The sequence below is a fragment of the Medicago truncatula genome, chromosome 3, assembly GCF_003473485.1.
Source record: "Medicago truncatula cultivar Jemalong A17 chromosome 3, MtrunA17r5.0-ANR, whole genome shotgun sequence".
NCBI classification, from domain to species: domain Eukaryota; kingdom Viridiplantae; phylum Streptophyta; class Magnoliopsida; order Fabales; family Fabaceae; genus Medicago; species Medicago truncatula.
This window is the reverse complement of record NC_053044.1, coordinates 43,781,780-43,797,299: the sequence shown is the minus strand read 5'-3', so window position 1 is coordinate 43,797,299 and position 15,520 is coordinate 43,781,780. Positions and strand designations below refer to the sequence as shown.

General features: G+C 36.0%; 1 protein-coding gene across 3 annotated transcripts; it reads right to left on the bottom strand.

Annotated features, from left to right (window-relative positions):
* Positions 1-510: 510 nt before the first annotated feature.
* Positions 511-15,520, bottom strand: LOC25489708 (histone-lysine N-methyltransferase ASHH2). 3 transcript variants are annotated; one of them, XM_024778587.2, is made up of 19 exons: positions 15,296-15,520; positions 15,023-15,084; positions 11,503-14,928; positions 11,114-11,336; positions 10,534-10,700; positions 10,309-10,388; positions 8,946-9,077; positions 8,741-8,857; positions 7,649-7,741; positions 6,253-6,330; positions 5,857-5,913; positions 4,250-4,985; positions 4,117-4,172; positions 3,446-3,525; positions 3,217-3,299; positions 3,023-3,102; positions 2,375-2,454; positions 1,995-2,040; positions 511-1,790 (listed from the first exon to the last, which is right to left on the bottom strand). In XM_024778587.2, the coding sequence occupies exons 3-19, from the start codon at positions 14,852-14,854 to the stop codon at positions 696-698; spliced, it is 6,555 nt and encodes a 2,184-aa protein (XP_024634355.1). In that variant the 5' UTR covers positions 14,855-14,928; positions 15,023-15,084; positions 15,296-15,520; the 3' UTR covers positions 511-695. The 3 variants fall into 3 exon arrangements, with proteins under 3 accessions (XP_024634355.1, XP_024634356.1, XP_024634357.1); XM_024778588.2 differs by having other exon boundaries at positions 11,503-14,909; XM_024778589.2 differs by having other exon boundaries at positions 11,114-11,333; positions 15,296-15,519.

The window sequence follows — 15,520 nt, the reverse complement described above, 5'->3', positions numbered from 1 at the left end:
AGGTAAATAACTGATCTCTCAAAAGGAGTAAATAACTAACCTTCTCAGTTCAAATAATAAACCAGACAGAAGTAATTTATAGCAAGAGCATCATTCATTATATTCAAATAGATGAATAGTATCAATTTACAACTCCAGCATCACATTCAAATCTTCATCACTCTGACTAAAGCAAAGGAACAACAATGTGGGCAAAACCAACCGTCACGGATTTTCCATTTTCCGAGAGGATTATACAAGTCCATAGAAACACCCTCTTGAAGGTTTAGGGAGATCAGCATCCAGATTCCAGAAAAGCAGGAGTTCCCAGGTACAGAAAGTGGGGAGAGTGAGTATGGTTCAAATAAGTTTGCTTTCATCCACATACAGACAAATTTCTAATAATCAATGATATATTATAAATAGAATAATCCTTATGTCACTGGTTATAAGCCATATCAGAAATTGACTCGCCGTGGAGCAAAACTCATTTGGATTATACAGTGCATCCTAGAAAATGAAGGAGGAATGTTGAAATTGAATGAAATTTTCATTGAATAATGAATCCAGGAACAAATAAATTTTCATTGAATGATAGATCCAGGAACAAATGAATTGACGGTAAATTAATGTATATGGATGAAAAAGAAAACAAAAACAATTTCTTTTTTTTCCTGTGAACAGTATGATTTTGCTGTTGTGAATACTAATAAATATTATTTTCCACCTTTCTCATCTCTAAAGATTGCATCCTCCGAATCACTAGTAACTTTTGATTCTTTTGATGCATCTCCTACATCTATACTGCACATATCACCACTAGAGCTGTTCCCATTAGATCTCCTTGCATTCCTCTTGAACCATGTTCGATGTATTTTTGAATTATTCCACTTCTGCTGTCTAAAGTGATTCTCTCCCAAATCACTAGAGTCGGTCTTCAATCGCTTAGAGTCGTGTTTAGCATCCTCGCATTCAACGTTTGTGTCTTCAGACTTAGCACCAGTTGTGCTGGGACTGGGAGTCGTATGATCTGACTCTGAGCAGCAATTAACTAGACAATTGGCGTCCCTTTGCTTAACTTCAGCAGGCTGGTCAATTTCCATACTATTAGTATTAGAAGGTTGACAGTCTTTGATATCCCGTGGATATGGGGGTAATGGCGGAAATGGGTAGAAAGGTATGCCAGGAGCAGTGGCCCAACACCCTGTGATTTCAGCATGAGGAGTTCCGTATTGCTGAGCAACAGACCATGGCATTCCATATGAGACAGGCAAACGAGAATTGAATTTCTCTTTTGGCTGACCAGTAGTAACTAAACTAGAGGGCCATCCAGAATGGCTTGTATTTTGCAAAGCTGGACCGCCAGAGTTTAGTGCACTGTTTAATGAACGTATTGGACATGAAAACCCAGGTGGAATTTCTTCATTAATCTTCTGGCTTTCATTGGTAGAGCCAATAACAGGACCAGAATATGAATTTGTTTCCGCAGGTTGATCCCATCGGCTTTTGCGCTTACGTTTTTTTGCCTCTTTGATCTCAACTCCATCCAAAGACGGTGTAGAACAGCCCTCCTGGGAGCCAGCATCTGCAGAAGTTGAAGTTGTCACGAGCATTGTCCGCTGACCACAATCAATTTCTTCTTCCTTAGGTCTTAATCCCTGCTCGTGCCTATGATTGTGTGATACTGAATTTCTGTTACAGTTGAAATTTCTGTGAGATTCCAACATATTATCATCCCTGTCCATATAGCCACGTTTTCTGCCTTGTTTTCGAATCCATCTGTCTCGGAAGCTTCGAGCAATTTGATGGACCTAAATGTGCAAACATCAGTGAAAATATTCAAATCCTTACCCATAGACCAGAATAAAAAACAACAATAATATCCCTTTCTAACCGGGTTAAAAAAACAGATACAGCCATAGCTAAAAAGTTATCTAACAGCGCATTTTGGGAAGTGATTATACACATGACTAAGGTAAAATAAATCAATATACAGTAGGTGATCATGGCAATACCTGTTTGTCATCATGCTCTGTCAGAGACAGCATTGAACGCCTAAAACTGAATATTAAAGCAATTATTAGTAAAAGAATGGAAACTTGGAGAGAAACAGAATAATTTCAATTAAGTTATACCAAAGATAATAGTGTAATGAATTTGCAGCACGATAAATCATAAGAAATTGTGTCATATCATGGAGAATAGGAAACATTAGAGTAACACATCATGCTTCTAAGCACTCAACATATTTTTGTAGTTTGCGTTGATCATAATAGCCCAAACAAAATAGGTGATGGAGAAAAAGTCAAATTTAAAACTGTTCCCTAATTCAGCATTTTTTTATAATTGCTTTAATAAATTTTTGGAGAAGGGATAAAATTTGAAAATTCCTGACCTCTCCATTCCACGACAAGGAGGACCGCTGTTGATATGTTCAGGTGTCAAAACCTTGCCTGCTGCCAGGTACTCTAAGACCTGTAAAAGAAAGTTGTTTAGGCACATGATCTATAATCTCTTACCATATTTTAAAATTCGAAATGAATGACAAGGGAAATTAGCCAACATCTAAATGAAGGAAAGAAAATGCATAAACATTACGCAATATCAAAATATGGACATTGAACAGAAGTTACAAAATTTACGTTAGTTTTAAGCGAACATTTCAAACCGCATCATAAAAAAATCATACGAGTGAATATAACGCAAGAATTATGTTGTTCAGAAAGACATTAACAAGGTCTTGTTTCCAACCGCTCCGCAAACCTCCCCAATTTAGTATAATAAGGAAAGGCACACACTCCTTTAGGTAGACAAATACACATCATAATCTAGGGTTTATAAAATTAGAAGATAGAGCACTTCTATCTAAAAAAATTAATGAATAAAAAAATACAGTATTGGTGTCCCTATATCTCGCCTTAGAACCAAAGTGACCTCATATGATACAACTGCTGTCTATTATACAATCTTATGCGAGGATGGAAAACATGAAAAAATGAAGCTAACAAAGAACTAAAATATGAGTAGCTTCCCATCTAAGTACCTTAAGAAGCTTTCGTAGTATTGGAATTTTTTTGAAGTCTTGCCTGTACTGCTTCATGATCTTATGCAACATCTGTAAACCTGAAAGCCAATACTATAGTTATTACTTTGCGGCACAACCAAAGGTGTCATGGGTCTAACGTTCCTGATAAATGGGAGAAAATTTTCATTAAATGCAAAGCAAGTATAGATTACCATTTTTACTAATTATATCATTCAGCACAGCTCTAGATTTTGTTTTGAGAAGAGCGTCAAGGATCATGGAAAGATCTCGATTGCTGCAACAAAGAGATTAAATTTCTTTCAGCAAGTATTTACAGGTCCTTAAATAATGAACAAGTCTAGTACAAGTGTCATAACTATATAACATGTGCTTAATGAAGGAAGAGTGAACTAACTAAGATGAAAAAAGAGAAGAGAGGACCTCTGAATTGCTTCACGGTTGCTTCTATCACCTGAAGCGACGGTGAGAAGCAAAAGTTTCAAGTAGCCTTTGGTGGCATCCTATGACAAGAAAAGGGTGGGGTGAGTCAAATGGTGCAAACCGAGAAACCATAAAACAGACCATGCAACAAGCCCAATAATACATCCACTATTAAGGCATCAAGAAACAAAATTGAAGAAAGGGAATGTGACAGAAGACACAAACTATTTCTCACAAGTGATTATACAGCAAACATAAAATTCAAATACACCCTCCGGTCCTTATTATAAGAAAATGTTCAATTTTTTTTTTGTTCCTATCTATAAGAAAATGTCACAACTTTTAAGGTGTAGTCATTGCTTAAGAGACTTTTATACCCCTCATTTAATATTTGTCTTTTTAATATTAGTGAGTATTTAATGGTTCACAATTTTTTATAAGGGTATATTTGTAAAAATATTCAAAAAGTTGCAATAATCAATGACTGCATTGGTTTTGATGTTTTTTTTATTTTTCTTATAATAAGGACCGGAGGGAGTAATACAGCAGTAAGGTAGAAGTTTCTTGCTTTGTTACAGAACATAGATATGAGCAGGAAGAAAGCACACGAGGCCACCTGTATGGACAAGTTCCAAATAAATGTATCTATTTGGAATATATAAAGTACTTACTTTTCTTTTGCTTATTCCCCCATTTCCATCCAGCAACTCATTAAGTTTCCCCTGAACTGCAGTTGAGGAAAATATTTATCCATTATAACCAGTTTTAATAACCATGATACCAGAATAAATAAGGATGACAAACCTGCTTCAAACCGTCCATTGGAAGCACCTTCGACCACTTTTTTGTGTTTGATAGATGGCACTGGCAATCGATTGGCTGCCACCTCAGCTGTAAGGCGATTTGCAGCATTAGCACTGCCTTTAGCCTTTTTTACAGAAGTGCTAGTTTGAGGAGTCTTCACATGCAGATGTGATTGCGAAAAACCATTTCCGTCTTCAACCATTTCAGACTTGGATTCTTTACTATCAGTAGAATTCGACAGCACCTTGCTGACAGCAGGCATGGGTTTGCTTGTTGTATCCTCCATTTGTTGAGAAATTTCTTCTATTCGATCAGAAGATGGTAAATTGCTTTTTGAGTCTTCCACTTCAACTGAGTGCAAAGGGAAAACGGAAGATGCAGGGTTCATAGAACTATATTTCCCTGGAGAACTATGTTTCCCAGGAGAACCATCTTCATCTATAGCAGTTGTAGACTTGTCCAATACATCCCTGTCCGTCAATAAATGAATAGAAGACTCTGTATCAACATTATCAAAGTACTTGGGCATAGGTGTGCTGTCCTTAACTACACCATCTTCCGTAAGCATCATGGGTTCTGGATATTCATCATCTGAATCACCATGAACTATAACCTCAGCATTAAGTGGATCACCACCGCCTATATAACCTCGACAATGAGGTGAACCACAATAACATTTTTTGGCAGCAGCGCCAAAAACCCTTACATAGTTGTAATCAAACGTCAATTCTTCATCCTGGGGAAGGTGGTCAAAAAAATATCAGCTTGCCACCAATAATTCTCACATGCTTACAGCCATAGAAAGGAATTAACGGCAAAGTTTCATATTCCAAATTCATAAGCTGAGGAAATACCCCAAGCCTCCATACTAACAACACGCGTCATCCAACCCACCCCCTCCCCTAAAAATCCTCACCACTAATCTCTTCAAAGTTTAAAGACATCATATCATATTCTATAAAAAGAGAAACCAAATTGATCTATTCAATTAACTGCATGAATTGTTTTATATCTAATAACGTGCGCAGATGATTATGGATTAGAAACAAATTTACATATATCTACAAAAATGATTAATCTCAGCATGAAGCAAACATTTTTTTCTCTGTTTCAAATATTAAAATTAAGTAAAAACAACAAAGCATAACCAGGGTGCTAACGAGCAATAGCCAGGACAAGTAAGAAATAAAATATATCTGAAATTTTTTGTTAGAATGGAATATTCACACACCTAGACTCTACAAGACTACAGCCAAAAAAGAGAAATTGCAAAATGCGTAGATCAAAGCCTTCTCAATTTAATCAAGCATTTATGTGGAATAAGTTTGGCTCAGCTGACCATACATTCTTATTATTTCAGGGGTAGAGAAGAGGTGAAAAATTCAATTGTTTTTAAACTCCTAGTCTCATAGTAAACAATTTCACATTTTCCTGCATGATTAATAATCATAATGTATAACAGACACAGACACAGGAAAATAAATTGACATAAGACTCAATCAAAATCATATTTGAAACATAACGGCGAAAAAACTCCAAAATACAAAGCTACGAGATTTAATGGAATTAACAAACATAAAAGTAATAATTAGAGGTTGAAAGCACACCTGCTTGATATTCCGCAATGCGAACAGTCCAATACAGATTTCCCCATTTACCATCCACTGTTGAAAAAAGGATGCAACATGAGGTCAAGTGATGTGAAAACAAGAGAAGAATTCTGAATTTCAAGGTCCAGTTACTGTGCAAAATGATATTTAAGGATATGTTCTAAAAAAGCATACATCCATAATGCCTATCATGAGACAAGCGAGAACCAAGATGATGACAGTAGTCACTGTACAACGATGCATGTATTGAAATTTAACGTACACTTGTACGCAAATAGCATGAATATAGTTTCCAATGAAAATGCCAAAAGAATTAAGCTTCTCAGGTATGATAATAATATATATTCAAATTACTTAGAAAACAACAAAACATGCAGATAATAATATACTCACCTTTTCTGTCCGACAATTAGGATCACAACTATGGTTAATGAAACGCCCCAAGTTTCCTTTTGCACTTGCATCGATCACCTGCAAAGAAAGAGAGAATGAAAAAAAAATACTAAATAACAGAATACCTGGAAAAATAATAATAACGACCACAATAACATATCATGTTGAATCAACTAGACAAGTCACAATTTTCCACTGCATGTTCAGAATGATGATGATCATGATCATGATACAAATAGCATGAAATGAAAAAATGTATAATTGTGATAACTATCCAAGTCTTACTCTACATATGTGGCCCAGCATGTGGATACAAGCACAATATAAGATGAGTTCATGCAGTCCACTACAACAGTGGCTAAGGTGGTCTTTGGTTTGTTTCTTGTTTAAATATCTTCTTGAAGATGACTATTTGAGTTATTCATGCAAGTAGTGCTGATTAATCTGGAATGATATTTGTTACAACTTTTTGCCCTAATAGAGAGATGGAAATCAAGAGGATATTCAGTTTGTTTTCTTATTCAACTTCAAATTACGTGCTTTCATTAATAACTACCAAAATGCCAGCTTGTTCTCATTGTGTGTCATGTCATCGGGATTTTTTTAAGGATAAGGTAAAGACACTACATTCATTTGTAAACAATAAACAAAATAAAAACAAGATGGCACTTCTGTAATTAATTATCAGAGAAAGCATATTAATTGGAAATTAAAATGAAAAACCACACCAAATACCCTCTTGATTTCCTCCTCGTATCCAGGATAAAAAGTTAAAACAAAGACATCCCAGATTAATCAACCCTAGAGGCATGAACTACACAAATAGTTATCCCTTACACAATCCATTTTTTGTTGGAATACTATTTCACCAATTACAAAATCTGAACATGCAAAAAACAGGAGATACAAGCAAATAAGATAAAATTCACAATCAATTATTACATGATGACAAAGCAATTTAACCTTTCCTAGATATGGTTTTCACATTGAAGTGAATCCAGGGTTCCCATAATTTTTTTCAAGATATTTTCTTGGGGGGGAGGGATATGGGATACATGTTAGGTTCTTCAAAATTCTAGTAGCACCTGGAAGGTGCAGAGATACAAGGCAAAAGAGAAATCACTTTACTGTTTTTCTTTGAAAGGAAGAGGGGACAATTTTTACTGCATATGAATATGGGATGCATTAAAGACAAAGGTAAACTACAAATACTATCTATCGTTACAAATATTTGCATGATATAATACACCATCAAAGACAAACAAATTCATGTATGTTTCCACTAGGCAACAAAGAACTCAGCAATACTAAAAGTAACAAATTGAAAATTTCTAAGATAAAAAACAAATGAAGTTGTTTCCATTTAAGTATATGCAGAAGGAGGATAAAGTCATACCTCACTGCCGTTCAAGGTCATAAAATAGAAATGTCTATGGCCCTTCACAGCATACTCTCTTTGACGTGCCTCGTATGCAGGCATGTCCAGGACCTGTTTGAAACATAAATCATACATTATAAGCATAAAGATCAATGATTTGCGCAAGATGTGCATCATCAATGCATATATAAATAAATTCATTGCATGATGTCCCTTAGTAGAATAGCCAGCAGTACAAATGCTAACTCTAAGAGGTATAAGAATATAACATTATAAATAAATAAATAAATAAATAAATACAAATCAATCTGCTAAGAATACTCCGTCTTTCCTTAACAAAAAAAGTATGCCAGTAGTCATAGGCTATTCTTTGGCCCTAGGTTACACTGATTTTAAGTAGATCAAACCCATCTTTGCTACATCTATTACTAATACTAGTAATATGTCAAATTTAATACAAAGGTCTTCTTTGTATATAATAGAAGCACAAAAGTCTATCACACGTGTGGCTGCATTAGAGATCAAAACAATATTATTTGATCAATATTCACCTAAATTTTGTAATTACTCTTCTCCGCTATTTAAATTAAAAATCCAATTGATCAAAGAAATAGGTCATACTATCCCTCCTTAATCTCAACAACGCATATCGGTAGTGGTCAACTCAAACTAAATTAGTCCATTACCCACTTATTGCTAATTTGATTTAATTGATCAGCAACATAAAGTCACTTTTCTTTTCAGCAGCAAAAACAAAAGGTCAGAACGACGAGGATTAACAACAATATCTAGGGGGAAGAAAGAAATGAGCAAGAGTAAAGTGAAGTAATACAAATCTAACTTGACCTTTTACCTATGACTTCGTTAAAGTGTAGGGTAATGTTAAGTCTTCCTTCCCCTAAAATTTCAGCTAAAATAAATGAAGTCATAGGTAAAAGGTCAAGTTAGATTTGTATTACTTCACTTTACTAAAATAAATGACCAAACCACAAATATGAGTACAAGATATTAAGGTTCAGCCTCAAAATTCAATATTTCATATATCATACTAAAATAATATGTAAAATTATTACATCAGTATAGAGATAATAAAAAGGAAGAACATGTCACCTCTCCAACGTATTCAATAATAAAGTGGCCTTTAGCTACACGCTCAAGTGCCTTCAGTCCATAACCTTTTTTCCCACATTTAAACCACTTCAATCTGGAATACTCGCGTTTTTGGAACTGAAATTGAACATTTAAATCACAATCATGCTCTTTGGCAAGGCCTCATACTAGTATATTTTAGAGGTAAAATGTATAGTTTATAAACCTGCTGATTGGAGCAACGGTCCCCACATGGGCAAGTTCCTTGCACACATTCAATGTTAAGCATCCGATTTAGACATTCATCCCCACATCCTAACTTGCCTTCTGGAGGTGGCTTGCAATGGCAAACCATTACCTACAAGTTCAGAGGTACAATGAATATAAAATTGATGTTCAAATTTGCAAATTCAGAAAGCTTAGTTGAGATTTCAGTGCAATCCTCATGACTGTATAGATAAATCTTAGACAAAATGAAATATAAAAACTATCAGTAACTGATGTCAGAGCAAAATGAGAAAGCCACATATCTAGCAATTAGATTACTTATGCAAAGCATACAACTCCTCCTCATAAATAATGGAGGGCCAATAATCTATACCATCCTCTGCAAAGCACATCCATTATTCCATTATACACAAGTCCAAATTCAAGAGAATTAAAGTATATGCTCTTTTTATTAATAAAAAGGGGGAACTTAGCATGTATTTGATTCTTCGGCGGTGAAATTGTTTTTGAATTAATTTTGTATAATTGATTCTGTCAAAAAGAGAGCTGAATGTAAAGTGGTTTATGTTTGGATATATTTAGGTAAAAGTGAATTGAACAATAAATTCAAGGCTAAAATCAATTGTAGAAGCAAAAAGCTACAAATTGTAGCTTCAAGTAGAATCAATTCTACTTTAAATCCAAACATATCAAATGACAAAATCAATTATACTCCTCTAGAATCAATTTCGGCCTTTCCAATCAAAACATGTCAAAATCAATTATACTCCTCTAAAATCAATTTTGGCCCTTCCAAAAGTTAAACCAAACATACACTTATTACTCTAAAAAAAGGGGGAAACTAAAAACTATTGTTAAAAGGAGGGAAATTTAAGAGGAGGGGGGGAGAATAAAAAATAGAATGCACATGCAAATAAGAAGAAAGAACATCTGCTCATCGGAGCTCTCAGTCCGCAAGTCTGAGAAAGAGAAACAATCCAACTTGACCAGTTTTGGCATTTAAGTATGTACTCCCTCTATACTCTTATATAAGAAAAGGTAACCAATTGCACACTGATTAAGAATGTTGTTTCGTTAACAACTTAACATCTTTTGATTTTATTGATATAATCAAAAACACAATTGTATTCTCTAAACTGCCATTTCTCTACATTTATTTTTTTATAGAGAAACATGTCTCATGAAAGCATTAATTAGGAATCTCAGACCAAAAATGACTTTTATTTTGGCTAACATTTGATTCCAGAGGGAGTACATATCAATCCAACATAATCATGTGTATGCTAAAACCTATTTTGAACTCAAAATAAAATAATATGATGACTACACGTAACAAACAAAAAGTTAGAACAATTTAGGACCTCGTCAATAGTCTGAGTTTTTGGACTGCGGTGCAGAAACTTATTGGTCAAAATGCGGGTAAAAGTTGACTCTTGGGCAACTGCAATCATAAAGCAAAGTGCATATCAGACAGCAAGAAAGATTAAATGGATTGATATGAGGCTAAAATAGTACAGCTTCAATGCTAGTTCTGTTAAAAAAATTAATAATAATAGTAATAACACTTTCTGGCTAATACCACACACCCGGTGGTAGTCGATATTCCAATTCCTTATGATTTTTGGAGTCTTCACATACATCTTCTTCACCAGAGGCATATGATAATCCTAACTCTGCATTAATCTCTGCATTTGATTTTTCTTGAGGGATAGCACAATCAGCAAAGGCTTTATCACTGCTGTCCTTGCAAGTCCTTCAAAGAAAATCATTCATGACAAGATGCAAGTTATTAAAAGCAAATGGGAATAATATGGAAACGGTATCTACCTTATATACCTCTATTTTAAAAAAAGTTACTACAAATATGAATCGAGCCAGGTAAAACTAAAAATTGTAATTGAAACCCATATTGGGAAAAATACAATAACCCAGATTGAATAGTAAGGCCTGAAATGAGTCTATAAAGTGTGGCATCCCTCACCTTACAAGCCGATTTTGTAAGGATGAGTTAGGCCCAATATAAAACTAATAACCCAGATGTACCACAGTCAATTAATTAAAAATAAAGTGAATCATGAAAAACATTTGTCCTAAATTAACCCTATCATGCATGTTAGCCTCATATTGGAAATGGGTAATAACTAAAATGAATGAAAAATTATATACCAGGTGCAGTTCGTTTCATCAATCCGGTCAGCAAGCAAAGCTGGAATACGCCGCCACTTGTGACAATCATCACAACTCACCCATGCATTACGCGGCGACTGAGGTTGTTCTCCCAAATCAAAACTAGGTGTCATGTCCAAATTAGATACATTGACTGATACTCTGTTGTCACTGGGATTAATTTTTCCAACAGCATCCAACTTATGATTTCCAACTGCATCTGCTGACGCGACACCAAAAACAATTATTGTGAGCAACATGAGAGATTAAGAAATAACACAAAAAAGCAAGATTTAGATGGTCAAAAAGGAAAAAGGAACATCAAAGATGATTCCAAATGCAAGAATAATTTCACATTATGATGCAGTGTATCTGACATATAAAGCTACCTGGATGCGGGTGATCTTCCACTTCGCATGTAACTTTGAGAGAAACGCCTTTACCCCTGGCTTCACTTTTGTTACTTGGCTCTTTCTGTTTCTCCTTGCGTCCAGTAGTAGTCTTTTGACTGCTTGTCGAGTCAGAAACTTTGGATTTGGCCTTGCTAACTTTAGGTTCAAGACTTTTCGGTAGTTTACGACCCAAAGGTCTTCTAGAAGACGGAAAATCCCCAGAACCCTGGAATTCAGAAAATCCATGATCACCAGATGTTTGACCAGCTGTCTTGCCCTTGACTTTCTCCTGACTTCTAACTTTCAAAGCCTTGGTGGAGACTCCAAGTACAATCTCTCCAGAACGGGGCAATGATTCTGCAGCCAACTCTTTACTCATTACAGATTTGATTAGCTCAGTGGAAGTCGGCAATTCTAAAGAGCTAACCATGTCACTGCAGTTCTTCTTACGTCTGTGATTCTTCGAATGCTTGGCTATATTATTCCCTGGTTGATCTTGTGATCCATCTTGAGTGATACAATTTCCTGAACGAATAAGATTGTCTTTCTTCTTCTCTCTCTTCCTGAAGGTAGCATCCATATTAGAATTTAACTCATCAGAAGAACCTAACACAGCAAGATGTGCATCTTCTTCAAGTCTTTCTCCAACCTGGGCTTCAGGAATTGAATCAATAACTTCTGAATCAGGTGATGTTCCTGGATCTATAACTGAATTATTAATTGGCTTAACTAATGCTTCAACCACTCTCTCTGGAGGAACTGCATGACATGTTTCCTCTGCAACCACATCTAACTTCTCCATTATTTTAGAATTTTCTAGCTGGCTATTTACAATTTGTTCATTTACAACAACACAATCCTTGTCCAGGTCATTTCTAAATGATTCTAAACTGTTTACAGCCAACACTTCAGAAAATTTATCTGCAGAATTGCCGGTCACGTTCTGAGAACCTGAATCAGACCCCAAGTAGGAAGCAGAAGCCAAGCCACCAACAGACTCCGGAACATTTGAGCAATGTAAATCATTTTCTTTTCCATACTTGATCTTCAGACGAAAACGAGTAGTTGAAGTTGAAACATTATGCTTTGGAATTGAACTTAATGAGCTAGAACTTGCACCATTCTTGATCGTTGTCCCGCCTTGACTCTTGTTTCTAGCTTTACCCTCATTCTGGCACATGGCTTCACTAACACCAAGCTCATTTTCATATTGGAAAAACTGTTCAACATTGCCGAGCGAGCCCCAGGCACAAGAACGGGCTGGTTTGGATAAACAACTTCTTTTCTTTCTAGCAGCCTCTAAGTTCATCTTCACACCCCCGCCTGGATGTGTCTCACTGACTTTGTTCTTGGATTTTCTAGAAGCCTTTCTGGTTTGTGTCTTGCAACCAAATTTGGTTCTTCGACTGTTCCTTTGAGGAGGTAACGGTATGCTTTCAGTGATACAATCAACTTCAACAGCTTCTTTTCCATCATTATTTGTCTGTCCAGAATCGTCTATAGCACAATTATTGTTGATGGAATCACCGTCACCCTTGGAAAGGAGATCAGGCACATCCTTTGGAGTGCTATTGGTCATTAAAACAGAAGAGGACTGACCTGATTCTGGATAAAATGGTTTTAAATTATCTTCTAATTGAAGTATGCCATTCTTTAATTCACTCCCTGGATCCAGCAAGGTAGGTTGACTTAGTGAATCAATTGCAGGTGAAATCCTCAAGGTTGTATGAAAATATGGCGAGGGCAATGCTTGTACATATGAATTGGCTGTGATTTCTTTCTCAACAACGGCTCTTATCTTTTCTTCACAAGTACTGTCACAATCCTCGCCAGTTTTCTGATCGCGTAGCATATCACTTGTGCTCTCTAGTTTTGCCTCTATAAATAATGCACCTGACGACATTTCCACATCCAACAAAGGAGACTGTGTGATATCATTCTTAACAACGGCTGTTAACTTTTCTTCGCAAGTACTGTCACAATCCTCGCCAGTTTTCTGATTGTGTAGCATATCACTTGTGCTTTCTAGTTTTGTATCGATAAATAATGCACCTGATGGCATTTCCACATCCAAAAAAGGAGACTGTGTGATTTCATTCTTAACAACGGCTCTTATCTTTTCTTCACAAATACTGTCACAATCCTCGCCATTTTTCTGATCGTGTAGCATGTCACTTGTGGTCTCTAGTTTTGTGTCTATACATAAGGCACCTGAAGGTACTTCAGCATCCAACGAAGGAGATATCTGCCTGCAAGAATTGGCTTCCATCCCATCTAAAGCATTACAATCAACCCTTTCCACAACCTTCGGCAAGCTATCTTCACTTTTCGTAATCTCCTCTGGCTCATATTTCTGGTCGCAATCAACTAGCAAGTCTGCAACGAAATCTGATTCCGAAGAGACTTCAGAATGTCTGACGTTAAGCTCACGGTTGACGGCACCTGCTAGTAAATCAGCACCATCATCATTTTTGCCCTCCATGACTTCCAAATCATCTCCTGCCGAGGATAAAACAATGCTTTTCTCATCTTTCTGGTCAGCATGTTCATCACAATGCTCCTGCAAATTATTTGAGGTTATGGACTCCAATTGCAGATCAAAATAGCCTTCATCTGGAAAATTTTCTTCTGAGCACAGTCCACCGCTTTTAATATCAGAAGCTCCAACGTCCTTGAAACGAACCCCCAAAGTATTCTGACAACCATCTTCGTTAGTTTTCTCCAATTGTGACAAATCATCATTTTCACATTCATTTCTCAAAGCATCTTCAGACCTTGCGGTAACATGAGCGTCAACAAAGCTTGCAGAACAACCCACGTGACCCGCTCCCATAGAACCATCAGTCATACCGGATTGGTCTAAAACATTGCAAGGCTCTTCTGAACATGACTCCTGCACAGAATCTAACTGTTCCGGAAACCCCGAGCTCAAAGGTTCCTCCATTACAGACAAGCCAGAGGGATCGCCAACGATTGAGGTTATTGACTCCAACGGCAGGTCAATGTTGCCTTTATCTTGTAAATTTCCTACTGAGCACAATCCACCACTTTTAAGATCAGTAACTTCAATATCCTCAGAAGAAACCCCCAAACTATTCCGACAACCATCTTCATCGATTTTCTCCAATTGTAACGTATCATCATTTTCACATTCATTTTCAACAAAGCTTGCAGAACAACCCACATGAACCTCTTCCACAAAACCATCAACAATGCCATTGCAAGCTTCCTCTAAACATGTCTCCTGCACAGAATCCAACTCTGCCGGAAACTCCGAGCTCAAAGGCTGCTCCATCACAGACAAACCAGATGGATCACCAGCAATTGCAGGTTCACCACACGAACCCATCACAGTCACAGAGAAATTCTTCAAAAATCTACCACACTTCCACTAACTTTTCACTCTGATTAACAAAATCAGAACTTCAAAACAAAAAAAAAACAATAATCACAACCTGAGCTACTAACACAATGCATCAATTTGAAGAATTAATCAAAGCAAAGTTAAAAACACTACCTTTACATGAAAATCATAGCCCAAAATCAAAACCCTAGAAAGTGGCATTATCCTGAATCACTCTGCAAGAAAAAAATCAAATTAAAAATCAAATTTTTACATTAATTAAGAATAAAAAACCCTACTTTCAGAATTTCAGCATAATAATGTAGACAAAACACGGGTTTGTAGCAACAAATTGGAAAAATAAAATGGGAAAATTAAAAATAAAAAATTGAATTAAAAAAAAAAAATGAAAGTAACGAAATTGAAGAGTGGATTGATTACAGATACCTGATGATGAAGAAGATTGAGGATAATGATTATGATTTGGCGTTTTGAAGAATTGAATTGTGAAAAATAAAAATCGAAAATTGATAAATAAAAAATGATTATTCTTTTCTCTCTGAGAGAGCGAGGAGAGAGAAAGAGAGAGTTGGGTCTCCGTCGCGCGCAAAGGGTTACTTCAGAGAAAGAGAGAGAAAGATGGTTGGTGACTTCAACCAAAATAAAATAAAA